The following is a 12,469-nucleotide window of genomic DNA, read 5'->3' on the forward strand; positions in this document are numbered from 1 at the left end:
CCAGAGCCCCCCCCAGAGCCCCCCCCACCATGTCCCCCCCACCCAGAGCCCCCCTCCAACCATGTCCCCCCACCCAGAGCCCCCCCACCATGTCCCCCCCAACCATGCCCCCCCCACCCATGTCCCCCCCACCATGTCCCCCCCACCCAGAGCCCCCCTCCAACCATGTCCCCCCACCCAGAGCCCCTCTTCCCCCGTGTCCCCCCCACCCAGAGCCCCCCTCCAACCATGTCCCCCCCACCCAGAGCCCCCCCCACCCAGAGCCCCCCTTCCCCCAAGTCCTCCCTTCCCCATGCCCCCCCGAGCCCCCTCCCCCTCTTTTCCCCCCAGACTCCTGCCCCGACGCCCCACTCCCAGCCCCCCCCTCGGTCGCTCCCTCCCTCCCTCCCTCGAGCGCGCGAGCCCAGCCGCGGCCCCGCGCTGCCTCCTCGCGCGCTCACGCGGATCCGCCCGCGCGCTGCCCCGCCCTCCCTCGCGCCGGGGGGGCGGGGCCTGTCCGTCCGCCGCTATCCCGGCGTGCCCCGCGCTCCGGCCGACTGGCGGGGACGCTCTCGGCTGGGGCTGACTCAGCCCGCGGGAGGCGCCTGTTCCGCGGGGCAAGATGGCGGCGGAGGCGGATTCCTGGGGTAGGTGCTGGCCGCGCTCGCGGCCCCGGCCCCCCCCCCCCCGTATCCCCCCGCCCACCCGGCCTGACGCGCGCTCTCTCTCTCTCCCCCACAGACGCGGACACCTTCGAGGCGGCGGAGCCGGTGGCCAAGCGGCTGGTGCCGACGCCGGGGGCCGCGGGCGACCGCTGGGCCGGGGAGGATGAGGAGGACGATGTGAAGGTGGGGCCCGGGGCCGCGTGTGCGGAATAAACGTACCGCGTGCGCCGAGGGGCACCACCGGCGGGGCGGGCCGAGCGCTCCCGGGCACGCGGGCTGCCCCGGCGGGGGGGGGGGGCTGCGAGCGCCCCCGCCCACCCGCGAGTCTCCATCTTAACGAGGCGGTGGGAGTCTCCTCCCGCTGAGCGACACTCGCCGGCGAGCTCGTGGCCTGGGCGCGGGCCCGGCGGGGGGGGGGCCGGTTCCGCGTCACCTGAAGCCTTTTAAAACGCTCTAGTCCGATCCGCAGTGGCGCCTGAGCTGGGACTTACTCGAGTTCAGTCGGTGCCATGTCACGTGCTCTGAACCCCGCCTGCATGGGCACTGCCTGGCCAGCGCTAGAAAGGTCCAGTGAGCCGGGACTAGACACGTCTCCGAATGGGCCGCTTCCCCCGGCCGAGAACTGCGCTTGCTCTTAGGTTTCTCAGTTCAATGACTATGGTTACCCGCCTGTAACTTCCTTCCCACTGGCCCGTCTGTCTCCTTTCCAGAGCAAAGCCCCTGTCCGTTAAAAGATGTCTACAATCCCAGTAAATAGAGCACTCTGTGTGTGTTGCCCATTTACCACATTTAAGTTGCTGGCAGGCCTCTCTACTAAACTTCCCTGGGATCTGCCGGCATTCAACTTTTGGACTCTCCTCTGGAGATTGTCTGTATCACCTGCCCCCTTACAGGTTCTTACCTGATGCAGCAACTGGGGAAGAGGTGTGCACTGAGGGAAGTTTGAGTGGTTGAACTTTTTCCAAATAGCCCCGTCTTGGCATTCCTTATCTCCCACAGGGCAGAAACGTGTCTTTACTTTAGTGGTGTCTCTTGTAAACCTAGGCAGTCCTTCATTGTTTCTTTTAGTATTAGCTAGTGCTCAGAGGGTTAAAATGGTACCAATCTATTAGGTGTGTCTACACTTGCACCCTCTTTTGAGCGAGGGATGCAAATGTAGACATTCAAAATTATAAATGAAGCCAGGATTTAAGTATTCGCGGATTGGTGCTATTTCGAAATAAAAAACTCTGTTTAGATGTGGTTATTTCAGGAGAAAACCCTTCTCTCAAAATAACCCTTACTCCTCAAAAAATGAGTAAGGGTTATTTTGAGGGAAGGGTTTTCTGTCGAAATAAACTCCCTCCCCTTTTTCTCCCTGCAAAATAGCACTATTGCGAAATAGAGCCATAGTGCGATTATGCAAATGAAGCATGGGATATTTAAATCCTTACTGCAGTTGCAATTTTGGGTGTCTACATTTGCATTCCTCTCCCGAGAGAGAGGAATAAAGTGTAGACATACCCTTAGAGAATCATGGAGCTGGTTTGCTGTCTTTCACGTTCGAGTTTGAACTAAATGTTCAACTTTAAACCTAGTCTGTTTAACAGAAGCATGTTGATTGCCTAAATGCTATGCAGCATAATTCCCTTAACAAGAAAGACAAGTTGTGAGGGATACCCCAAAAATTCTAGGTCTTAGACCTTGGGCATATATCAGCAACTGGCAATGACTACTGTACTAGGAAAGTTAAATATCAGTTAATCAAATAGTTGAGTAATCTCAAAAATTCTTATCGGTTAGTCCACTATTCTGTAGTCCTTGGGGGCAGGACCGGCAGCCAGTGTGCTCCAGCCCCACTCCTGAAGAGCCCCCTGTCACTTCGCGTTGCTACCTGTATCAGAGGCAGCAGCACAGGGTGCCAGGCAGGAGCTGATCCACGAGGGGAGGCAGTTTAAAAACCAGCTCATCTCGCAGACAGCTGTTGCCCTCTGCTGCTACCTTTGATAAAGAAGCAGCAGGATAGGATGGCAGCAGCCCCTGTCTGAGGGGGGTCTGAGCTCCTGGACCTGAACCAGGCTGCCTTCCTGCCTGCCTGGCTCCTAATACACTTTAAATGCAGAGCCGCAGCAGGGGTAGGTCCCAGACCCATTTCAAGCCAGAACAGCCAGCCTGCTGGCCAGCCTGCAAAAACATTTACTGGCAAGTCGGGGGGCAAGGGGTGCGGTGCGTTTAGTCTTCAGCAGTGTGTCCCAATTTTATTTGGCCATGGAACCCTTTTAAACTCAGAAGAATTTCAAGGAACCCCTTCAGCTGGGGGGAAGATTTGTCAAGGGGGGGGGCCCACCAGGAAAAATGTGTCGAGCACAAAATAAAAGGCGGGCGGGGGCAGAATGGACCAGGGAGACTTGCAGGCTTTGGGAACCCAGAGTGGCAGCGGGGGAGAGGAGGTGTCTGAAAGCCGGCGGGAAACCAGAGAAGCATCCAGCATCTTTGTGTGCCGATACCTCTCTGTCTCTTTGGGGGGGGGGAGGGAGAGAAGTAATGAAGTTCTCGCGGAACCCTTACTTTTGCTTCCCAGAACCCCAGGGTTCCGCGGAAACACTGGTCTATAGCATTAACCTATAAGCTTTTGCTAATTGGTTAATTGACGACACTATTACATCCCTATTCTATAAGGTGCCACAGGACTCCTCGCCGCTTATCCCTATTCCATACAACTATATCTAACAGACATCAGAATGACGAGAGGGTATATACTATCTCTGGAATCTAAGATCTTCAAAGGGGTCTTTGGTTTTGTAAAAATATTTTTAAAATGGGTAAAGGTAGTGTTCTAAAGTTAGACATTGAATCATGTTTTTGTTTCAAATCAGGACACTGAGAGATTGGCACCATCCTTAGTACTGATCACTAGATAACTGAAAAAGGTTCATAGTTAAGTATTTGTTCTGATCCCAGTAGGAAAGCAGTTCGGAACTGATGAGTCATTGATTCTTGCTGATTGAAGACTCTGGCCGTGGTTGTTCATACTGCACCAAGCTAGTGCGATCTCTGATAACTAGGGATGTGAAAGCTCCCTACTGTGGGTAGGGAGATGCTCCAGCCCTGCAGGGCCCGCTGCAAGCAGGGGCCTTTCTGGGCATCCAGAGCAGCCCCTGGCTGTGGCAACAATGCATGGTGCTCCAGCCTGCCTTAATTGGTTAACCGATGAAACATGAAGTAAATGTCACATTTAACTAGTTATATGGGATTTCACATCCCTAGTGCTAACTCTTTGTGCATGCATTGTATTTTAGAGCACGAGTGAGGATGGGGGGCTTGGGATGGCGCTGTTCTATGTAGTATAAAGCTAAATAGATACATTACTTGTGTGATGAAGACTTTTGAGAACATAAGAACGCCATACTACATCAGATCAGTGGTCTGTCTAGCCCAGTTTCCTATCTTCTGACAGTGGCAGTGCCAGGTTCTTCAGAGGGAGTGAACAGAACATGTAATCATCAAGTGATCCATTTCTTGTTGTGCGTTCAAAGGGCACATCTACACAGCAGGGCTAAACTCAAAACAAGCTACGTAGCTTCAGCTATGCTAATTTTGTAGTTAAAGTTGAAATAGTTTCTTTCGACTTGGCACTGTTTACACAAGTTATTTTGAGTTAGTGCGCTTTTCCCTTGACTTCCCTTACTACTTGTACAATGAGGGTTATAGGAGTCGGAGTAAGAAGTTCTCCAGCTTGGAATTATTTTGAAATAACTGCTTATGTGCCTTGGGCTAATGGAGCATAAAGGGGTGGGGAAGTGTGGCCAGATGTCAAAGAGTCCCTCTTACCACCCAAGATGCTTGCTGAGACCAATTAAGACTGAACGGTGGAAGGATCGGGCCCAGGCTAGAAGGCTGCTCATCTTGTGAAAGAGATGATCAAAACACCTGTTTAGGGTAAGAATGTGCCTGTAACACGTTTTTTGGTGTGTTAGGGTTAGGTGGCATATTTTGTTTGTTTTGGCTTAGTAACTTATTTTGGTCTGACTGTTTTCACTTGCAAACATTTAAATCCTACATTTTATACTTGATAAAAACATGTATCGTCAAGCCCTGTGTAAATAATTGTTATGGGGGTAGGGGGTACAGAAACCACTGTGCATATCTCTCATTGATAAAGCGGGAGAACATACTAGCTTCCTCTGTGTGATCTTTTATACAGAGTAAGATGGATTTATTGGGGGTTTTGGTCCCTTTTGTAGGTTGTGTTCCTGGGTGCTGAACTGAGCTGGTTCAGTGTCTTTGCTCCTCTGTAGGTCAGTAATCCCCACTCTGTGCTTTCTCAGAGGAAGACCAGAGGACCTGCCCCAGTAGGACAGGGTGATTGGGAGTCCATTGAGCTTGTCACACCTGGTACTTGGCTCATCAGATCAGTTACACACAGGTTGTCTGTCTCATGCTGGCGGTTGAAGTGAGGTATTGATGTTCAGTTCCATAGTTGTCAGGGCGCTAAATTAACACTAATTTAGCAATAAGAATGTGAACCTTAAATTTTACAATTGCTAGGCTTTCCTTCAAGCTAACTGACCTATGGTTAGCCATGACATTGGCCCCTGGCAAAATTATGGAAAGGTTGATGCAGGAGGAAGCAGTAAGGCAGCGTCTACTTTGCAGGTTTGAGTGACAGCTGAGCTAGTAGCAGTGTGAAGGTTGATGCTCAGGTGGTAGTTTGGGCTCTTCAGCCGGCTTGACTCCGAGTCTGAGCTTGGGTGACTAGTCCACGTCTCAGCTGGATCTTCAACATACATGCTGCTATTTTCAGCTCACACTAGGTCTGACCAAAGGTCCATCTAGCCCTGGTCCTGTCTTCCAACAGTGGCCAATGCCAGGGGCCCCAGAGGGAAAGAACAGAACAGGCCAAGTGATCCATCCTGTATTACCCATTCCCAACTTTAGGCAGATAGAGGCGAAGGACACCATCCCAGCTAATATCTGTTGATGGACCTGTCCTCCATGAATTTATCTAGCTCTTTTTTTTGAGCCCTGTTATAGTCTTGGCCTTCACAACACCCTCTGGCAAAGCGTCCCTCAAGTTGACTGCATTGTGTGAGGAAATACTTCCTTTTGATTTCAACCCACTGCCTCTTAAAGGGATGAAATGCATTTAAACTGTTCATAAAATAATTGTAAATGAGCATCCCCATCCAGTGGGGCTGTTCTGAGCAGAGTCCTGGCCCCATCTATTTAATATTTTATGATCTGGAAGAAAGTATAAAACTCCTGCTGGAAAAGTGTGTAGCTGACACAATTTAGTGAAGTACTAATACTGACAGGTTAGTTCTATAGAGCGATTTGTCTCTTGGTAAGCCGGGTTTACTTGAACAACATGCAGTTTAATGCATGAATCACGTCCCTAGGAATAGTATCTTGGTCACAATTATAAAATGGGAAACTGTATTTTGGAAAGCAGTGACTTTGAAAGAATCTGTGTAATGAGTGCACTGGCTAAGAGCTAATGTGATCTTTTGTAGGGATGTAAAATCCTTTTTTAATTAGTTAACTGGTTAAACTTTGTTTAACCAGTTAATTGATTAAAGGGGGCTGGGCACCTCCCTCACCTCTCCTCTGCAATTGGTTAACCATAACTGGTAAGCCTCACCCATTAACCATTCACATCTCTATTTTTTTGATGTATAAGCAGGTGAACACAGATTAGAGAGCGGGAGGTATTTATATGACTCTGGACAGGTTTAGTGTGACTATTAGTGGAGATTGATATTCTTAATTCTCACCAAAAAGCCATGTTTTCCCAGTCTCAAATCTTTCATTTGGTCTTCCTGAACCCTTTCCAATTTTTTCCAATGTAATTTTTCAATCTACTCAATTTCTCCAAGAGAAGGTTAGGAGGTGACTTAATTATAGAGAAGAGATTTGAAAGCAAACATCTTTCATTTCACATGGAGAAAGGCCTAACAAAATCCAGTTGTTGGAAGTTGAAGCTGAACAAATTCAGACCAGGCAAAGTGCAGATTTTTCAGGATAATCTACCATTGGAGCATTTACCGAGGGACATGGTGGGGTCTCCATCGTTTCGACTCCTTGCATTAGGGGAGAGCAGTGGTCATCAAGCAGTCGATTGGGATCTACTGGTAGATCTTGGCGCCTCTGACAGGGGATCCTGACTGGTTTGGTCCTTTGCCTTGGAGTGGACCCCCACCCCAGGAGCCTCCTGCTTCTTGTGAAAGGCAGGAGAGAGTGAGGAGGGTGCTGATGTCAAGGTGCCCCTTCCCACTCTGTATCCTTTCTCCACAGAGCAGAGGGGTCACAGCAGGACTTGGGATGGAGTTTGCTGGTGGTGCAGGGTCAGGACAGGAGTGAGTCTCTCTTAGCTCCACTGCACCACCACTCAAGAGCCACCTGAGGTAACCAGTGTTCAGCTGGAGCCCACATCCCAAACTCCCTCCTGCATCCTAAGCCCCTACCCTAGCCCCAAGCCTGCACTTAGAACCCCATCTACGTCTCAACTGCCTGCCCCAAACCCCTCTCACACTCCAAATCCCATTAACCCAAGACCAGAACCTGCACCCCAACCCTCTGTCCCAGCCTGATGAAAGTGAGAGAGGATGGGGGAGGGAGGGAATAGGGTCAGGGCCTTAGAGAAGGGGCACAAAGGAGGTGGGACAAGGGTATTTGGGTATGAGGTAGATCTTGGATTGCTCTCATGCTTAAAAAGGTTGGAGACCATTGGGATAGAGTGATCTTCTAAGAGAGAAGCTGTAACAGCTCAACCAGAAGCTATGGGCTTGATGCTGAAATTACTGGGCAAAATTGTTTTGTGGTTTGCAGGAGGTCATTGTGACATGTCAGGGCTGGAGATGTAAGGAGATCAAAGAGCTATTGACTGTATAGACAGGCAACAATTTGGGGGACAATTAGTGTTAGGTGGGGTTCCAGGGAGTGGCTAATGCAAATTATGCAACTCCGGTTATGTGTAACACCAGTCCATTGACCAATGATTCACTAGACTGCAGATCAAAGGCCTGAGCTGTATAAAGAAATATTTTAACTGTCCAGTCAGCGACTGGTTCCTGATGCCAAAAACTTATGTGAATGTGGAACCAAGCTAAGTTGTGGAATTTGAGAGACTTACGCTGCAGAGCCCCATGGTGGGGTGGCAGTGACTCTGCTACATTTTTAGTATGAATGTAGATTTCCCCCCTCACTAAACCACCTGTAATGCTTTTGATCCAAGAATAATTGCAGTTGTGGTGGCTAGCTTGCGTGTTGGATACAGTGTCATAGGCCCTGGCGAAAGCATTAACAGGTACTGGACCCTGGGCAGGCCTGCTGGAAAATTGCAATGAGGGGCAGAGGGACTTTAAGCCTAAATCCCTAGTCTGAAAGGAGAGAGAGAGACAGGTCTCTGTCATGAAAGTGGTGATGGCTGAGAAGCCTAAAATCTAAGTGGGTGCACTCAAGAAAGACCAAGAAGGGGATCAAAGGTGCAGTTAACTCTAGAACTGGCAGATTAATTTATCATAATTGTTCCTTCTATCTTAAATCTGAGGCTCTTCCTACACTTGCGCTTGATCCACAAAACTTTTGTTGTTTACACTTGCTTAACACCCCTCCCATAAATGACAGAGTTTTGCTGTGGCAAGTGCAAGTGTGAACACTCCTTTGTTCTCTCAAAAGGGAGCGGAAGTATCTTGTCAGCAAAAATGACAACAAATAGTGTTCACACACGCTGACTTCTAGTGACAAGGGCTGTGTCAACACAGCCTTGTTGCAAAACACTGCATAGCTGGACATCCTGTGAATTGAACAGTGCTTCTGTCACATGTATCGATAGTCTGTTGTGCCTCTTGTTCCTGAAGTGGTAACCTGTAGTGGCAGCATTTGAGATTGTTAAATGCTGATGGGTACTAAGCGGCTTACATTCCGATTTAATCACCAAATAACACTGCTGCTGCTACTAGGGATGTGAACGATGAGTTGCTTCTCCCGCGCTTCCTCTATGAGAGAGAGGCAGGAAGGGTGGTGGGGGGGAATGAAAGGGTGGGTTCAAAGTGGCAGCGCTGCATGGAACCTGGGGCCAGAGCCTGGGCTCCACATGGCACTGCCTCTTTGAAATGCTGCGTGCAGCCCGGGGTCCCCAGCTGGCCCTGGGCTGCGCATGGCATTTCAAAGTGGCGGCGCTGCATGGAGCCTGGGGTCAGCTGGGAACTCCCCTGATAACCCTGGGATCCACATGGCGCTGCCGCTTTGAAACACGGCGGGGAGCACTGGGCCAGCGGGGGACTGCCGAGTCCCCCACTGGCCCTGTGTTCCCCGCAGCACTTTTGCCTTTCAAGTGTAGCACCAGCCCTGGGGCTGCTTATCGACTAATCAAATAGTCGATGCAAATTGCATCGATTATTTAATTAGTCAAATAATTGAAATTTTATATCCCTAACTGCTATCAGAGCTTTCGGCCCTGATTTTAATTTGACGCAGCGTTCTCTGTTTTCATCTTAGCTTGGTTTGTTTCTGGCGATGGATATGCCATAGAGAAAAATCAGATCATTCTAATGTTATCAGATAATGTCTCTCATCAATTATTGTCTTAATACTGAATTTTTTACCCTGTAAATTGTGAGAGTTTTTTGTCTTGCTTCCGGAACTGTGTTGAGCATGAGTTTTGCCTTTACCATGATAGACTCTCAGGCTTTGTCTATACTAACCCCCTCCGTCAACCTAATATATGTGACTTCAGCTGTGCAAATAGTATATGTGACTTCAGCTGTGCAAATAGTATAGCTGTGCAAATAGCATAGCTGAAGTCACCGTACTTACCACAGCATCTTGTGTGTGGTAAGGTCGGCGGGGACTGCTCTCCTGTTGACACTGGCTACTCTTCTCATCCTAGTGGAGTACTGGTGTCCATGGGAGAGTGTTCAGAGATCGATTTATGGCATCTGCTTAATTGTGAGGTCGATCAATCGCTGCAAACTCAATCCCCAGCATAGTAGAGACAAGCCCTCAGTCTATGAATCTGCTGGGGATGTGAAAGTGTAACCATGTACGCCGTTACCCGGTGAGCCTGAGCACATCTGTTAACATGCATGGTTCCACGCAGGCTTCCGGTAAGCACAGGGAGCCAGCAATTTTCAGCAGTTACACAAATACTTAAACACATTTTAACATCCCTAGTCTCTACACTGCACACTTTATAGTGGCGTGGCTGCGTAAGGAGAGTAGTGTGGCCACTCTTTCTCAATTGAGAACAGCTCCTGCCAAGACAGTGCTATCCACGCTCACATTTTTCATCTTCAAAATATTGTCATTCAGCAAAAAGTTTTAATGACTAAAGTTCAGTGTAGATATTCTTTCCGCACAGATACTGTTAGTGGTTCAAAAGTAAAGTAAAAATACTGATAACTCATACTATTTCCTGTTTGGTAGGATAACTGGGATGATGAGGAGGAGGAGAAGGAGGAGGAGGAAGAAGAAAAAGAGACTGAGATAAAAGCAGGTGAGGACTGTGGGAAGAGCACACTTCATTGTATATAGAACCAAGAAAACCATTTGATTCTGTGTTCCAAGTTTACAAACAGTAATTTTTGGACACAACAGACTGTGTGTGTTGGTGACAATGCATGTTTACAGTAGTTACTTCTGGTCTCCGAATAGGATCGTAGCTGTAGCTGCTTTTCCCTCCACATCATGACAATGTTCTTTATGCACTAGATTTCTTAAAGACTTTGTCCGCTCTTTTACAGAATCAAAAGTTTCAGAGAAGAAGAAAATAGCAGAAAAAATAAAAGAGAGAGAAAAGCAGCAGAAGAAAAAGCAAGAGGAGATTAAAAAAAGAGTAAGACTTCACTGCCAGGATTTCAGTTTTCGATGGGAGGAATGAGATCTGCTTACTACTTTTTTTAGACTACAAAAAAAGTAGTGTCAGAATTAAAGGCCTGATGTGTATGATTTGCCCCTACAGTGAGTTATCCTCCTATTCTTCTGGGGAAGAATGTTCCTGATAGTCTGCAGAAGAACTCATATTTCATCCTTTTTCTAAGTGTGTACATTGAGGTTCTAATACTCACCACTTAGTGAAATTACTTTTGTTGAGGATTTGGTATTTTTCTGCCTACATGTAGCATGCTTGTGGGTATCAGTATTTCAACTTGGAATGTTTAAACACAAGTGTTGGGCTTGCTGGTAAGAACAGAAAGCTTGTGCTTTGGGGGTAACTAATTCAAATAGAAGCATACTATTGCGATAGCTTGATGAAATAACCACTCTTCTTGCAACCGCTCCATTCGTGGGCAAGAAATGTTATTCACTTGCCACCAATGTAAACTGACTTTGTAGAGACTTGAGTAAATTACTGATGCATGAAGGGCAACAATGACCAAAACCAATCAATCTACTTTGTCTTTTTAGTTAGAGGCACCAGAGGAGTCTAAAGAACTTACACCAGAAGAACAGGCAGCAGACAAACTACGGCTAAAAAAATTACAAGAGGAGTCAGATCTTGAATTAGCAAAAGAAACATTTGGTGAGTGTGGACACAGCTAATGTAAGCAAGTAGTTGGTGGTGTCACATTATAAGAAGTAATGCGGAAAGTTAACTACAATCATTCTAAAACTAGCTTTCACGTAGAGAGGAATATAGATGTAGAACTGCTGTGCTATTTCTCTTAACTGTTATAAAAATCAGGCTGAAACTTCACATCCAGCTAATGCTAATCCATAACCATTTCTCTCTCTCTTTTTTTTTTTTTTTTTTTAAGCCAAGCACTTCAGCGCTCGCGCTCGCTCGCGCTCGCTCGCTCGCTCTCTCTCTCTCGCTCTCTCTCTCTCGCTCTCTCTCTCTCTCACAAAATTTTTTTAATACTGTGACACTTGTACGTAAGACTTGATGCCTTTGGTATTGAAAACCTTTAAGACATGGTATGTTTGGTAAAAAATCCTATAACACACATAAATATCAGTTAGCTTCTGTTAATTTGGATTCTAGTGTTACCAGTGGATGTGAGTTATGCTGATATAGACCAGAAGTTTGTGATCAAACCATGTGTCTCTTTGTATCTGGAAACATACATCATAATGACTCTCTAATTTCAATCACTCCACAACATCTTTAGAAACTAAACTTGTCTTTTTTACAGTTTTGTAGTGTCTGCTTGTAGAAAGCTAGTTAGGGGTGACAAAGTAAGCAGTTTTTCAGTAAGTGTGCTATGACATTCTTGTATTTTTCTGCCTGACTCTGTAAATGAGGTGAAACTTAGATATACACAAGACAAATCAGATGGCTGAAAGAGGTACAGAGATCTGGGAATGGGAGAGCCACTGAATTAAGTGTGGAAAAAGCAGTAAAGTTGGTGAAAGAGTTCTTGGCTTCTAAGAACAGTTGCGAGAATGGTACATTTAACTTGGTTGGGGATCTCACTATTGTCTTGTCAATTCTGTCAGGAAAGGACAAAATACTGATAAACTCCCCTACAAACAGGAATTGATTTAAAATCAAGGGAGTTTAAAGTGAGGCTTTCCATTTGGTGACTCTAATCTATTTTAATCAACTTTTTCCACTTGTATTTGTTTTCTAAAGCCAGGCGTGTTCTCATTTGTTAATATACCGTTAAAACATATTGATTCACAACTAAATGGAGCTTTCACAATAAATTTGGTATATCTTTATGCTACTTAGGAGAGCATATGTTTATCTAAGCTATCATATTTAATACTTTCAAATTCTTATTAATCATAAATTTTTAGTACGGGATAAAATCGTGACGGATGTATTGATTATTTGACAAATTAACTTTTTGCTCATGTTTTGCATCAAGCTGCATTAGGATGGTGACTGAAATTTAATTGAT

General features: G+C 46.9%; 1 protein-coding gene across 2 annotated transcripts in view; it reads left to right on the forward strand.

Moving 5' to 3' along the window:
* The first annotated feature begins 467 nt into the window (after positions 1 to 467).
* EIF3J (eukaryotic translation initiation factor 3 subunit J) overlaps positions 468 to 12,469 on the forward strand; it is a 45,447-nt gene continuing 33,445 nt past the window's right edge. For both annotated transcript variants that reach the window (XM_075896799.1, XM_075896798.1), the window contains exons 1-5: positions 468 to 626; positions 721 to 827; positions 10,050 to 10,119; positions 10,367 to 10,458; positions 11,031 to 11,145. In XM_075896799.1, coding sequence (XP_075752914.1) covers positions 602 to 626; positions 721 to 827; positions 10,050 to 10,119; positions 10,367 to 10,458; positions 11,031 to 11,145 — 409 coding nt within the window. In that variant the 5' untranslated portion in view covers positions 468 to 601. The remainder of the gene's footprint in view (positions 627 to 720; positions 828 to 10,049; positions 10,120 to 10,366; positions 10,459 to 11,030; positions 11,146 to 12,469) is intronic.

This window comes from Pelodiscus sinensis, chromosome 14 (genome assembly GCF_049634645.1).
Source record: "Pelodiscus sinensis isolate JC-2024 chromosome 14, ASM4963464v1, whole genome shotgun sequence".
Classification (NCBI taxonomy): domain Eukaryota; kingdom Metazoa; phylum Chordata; order Testudines; family Trionychidae; genus Pelodiscus; species Pelodiscus sinensis.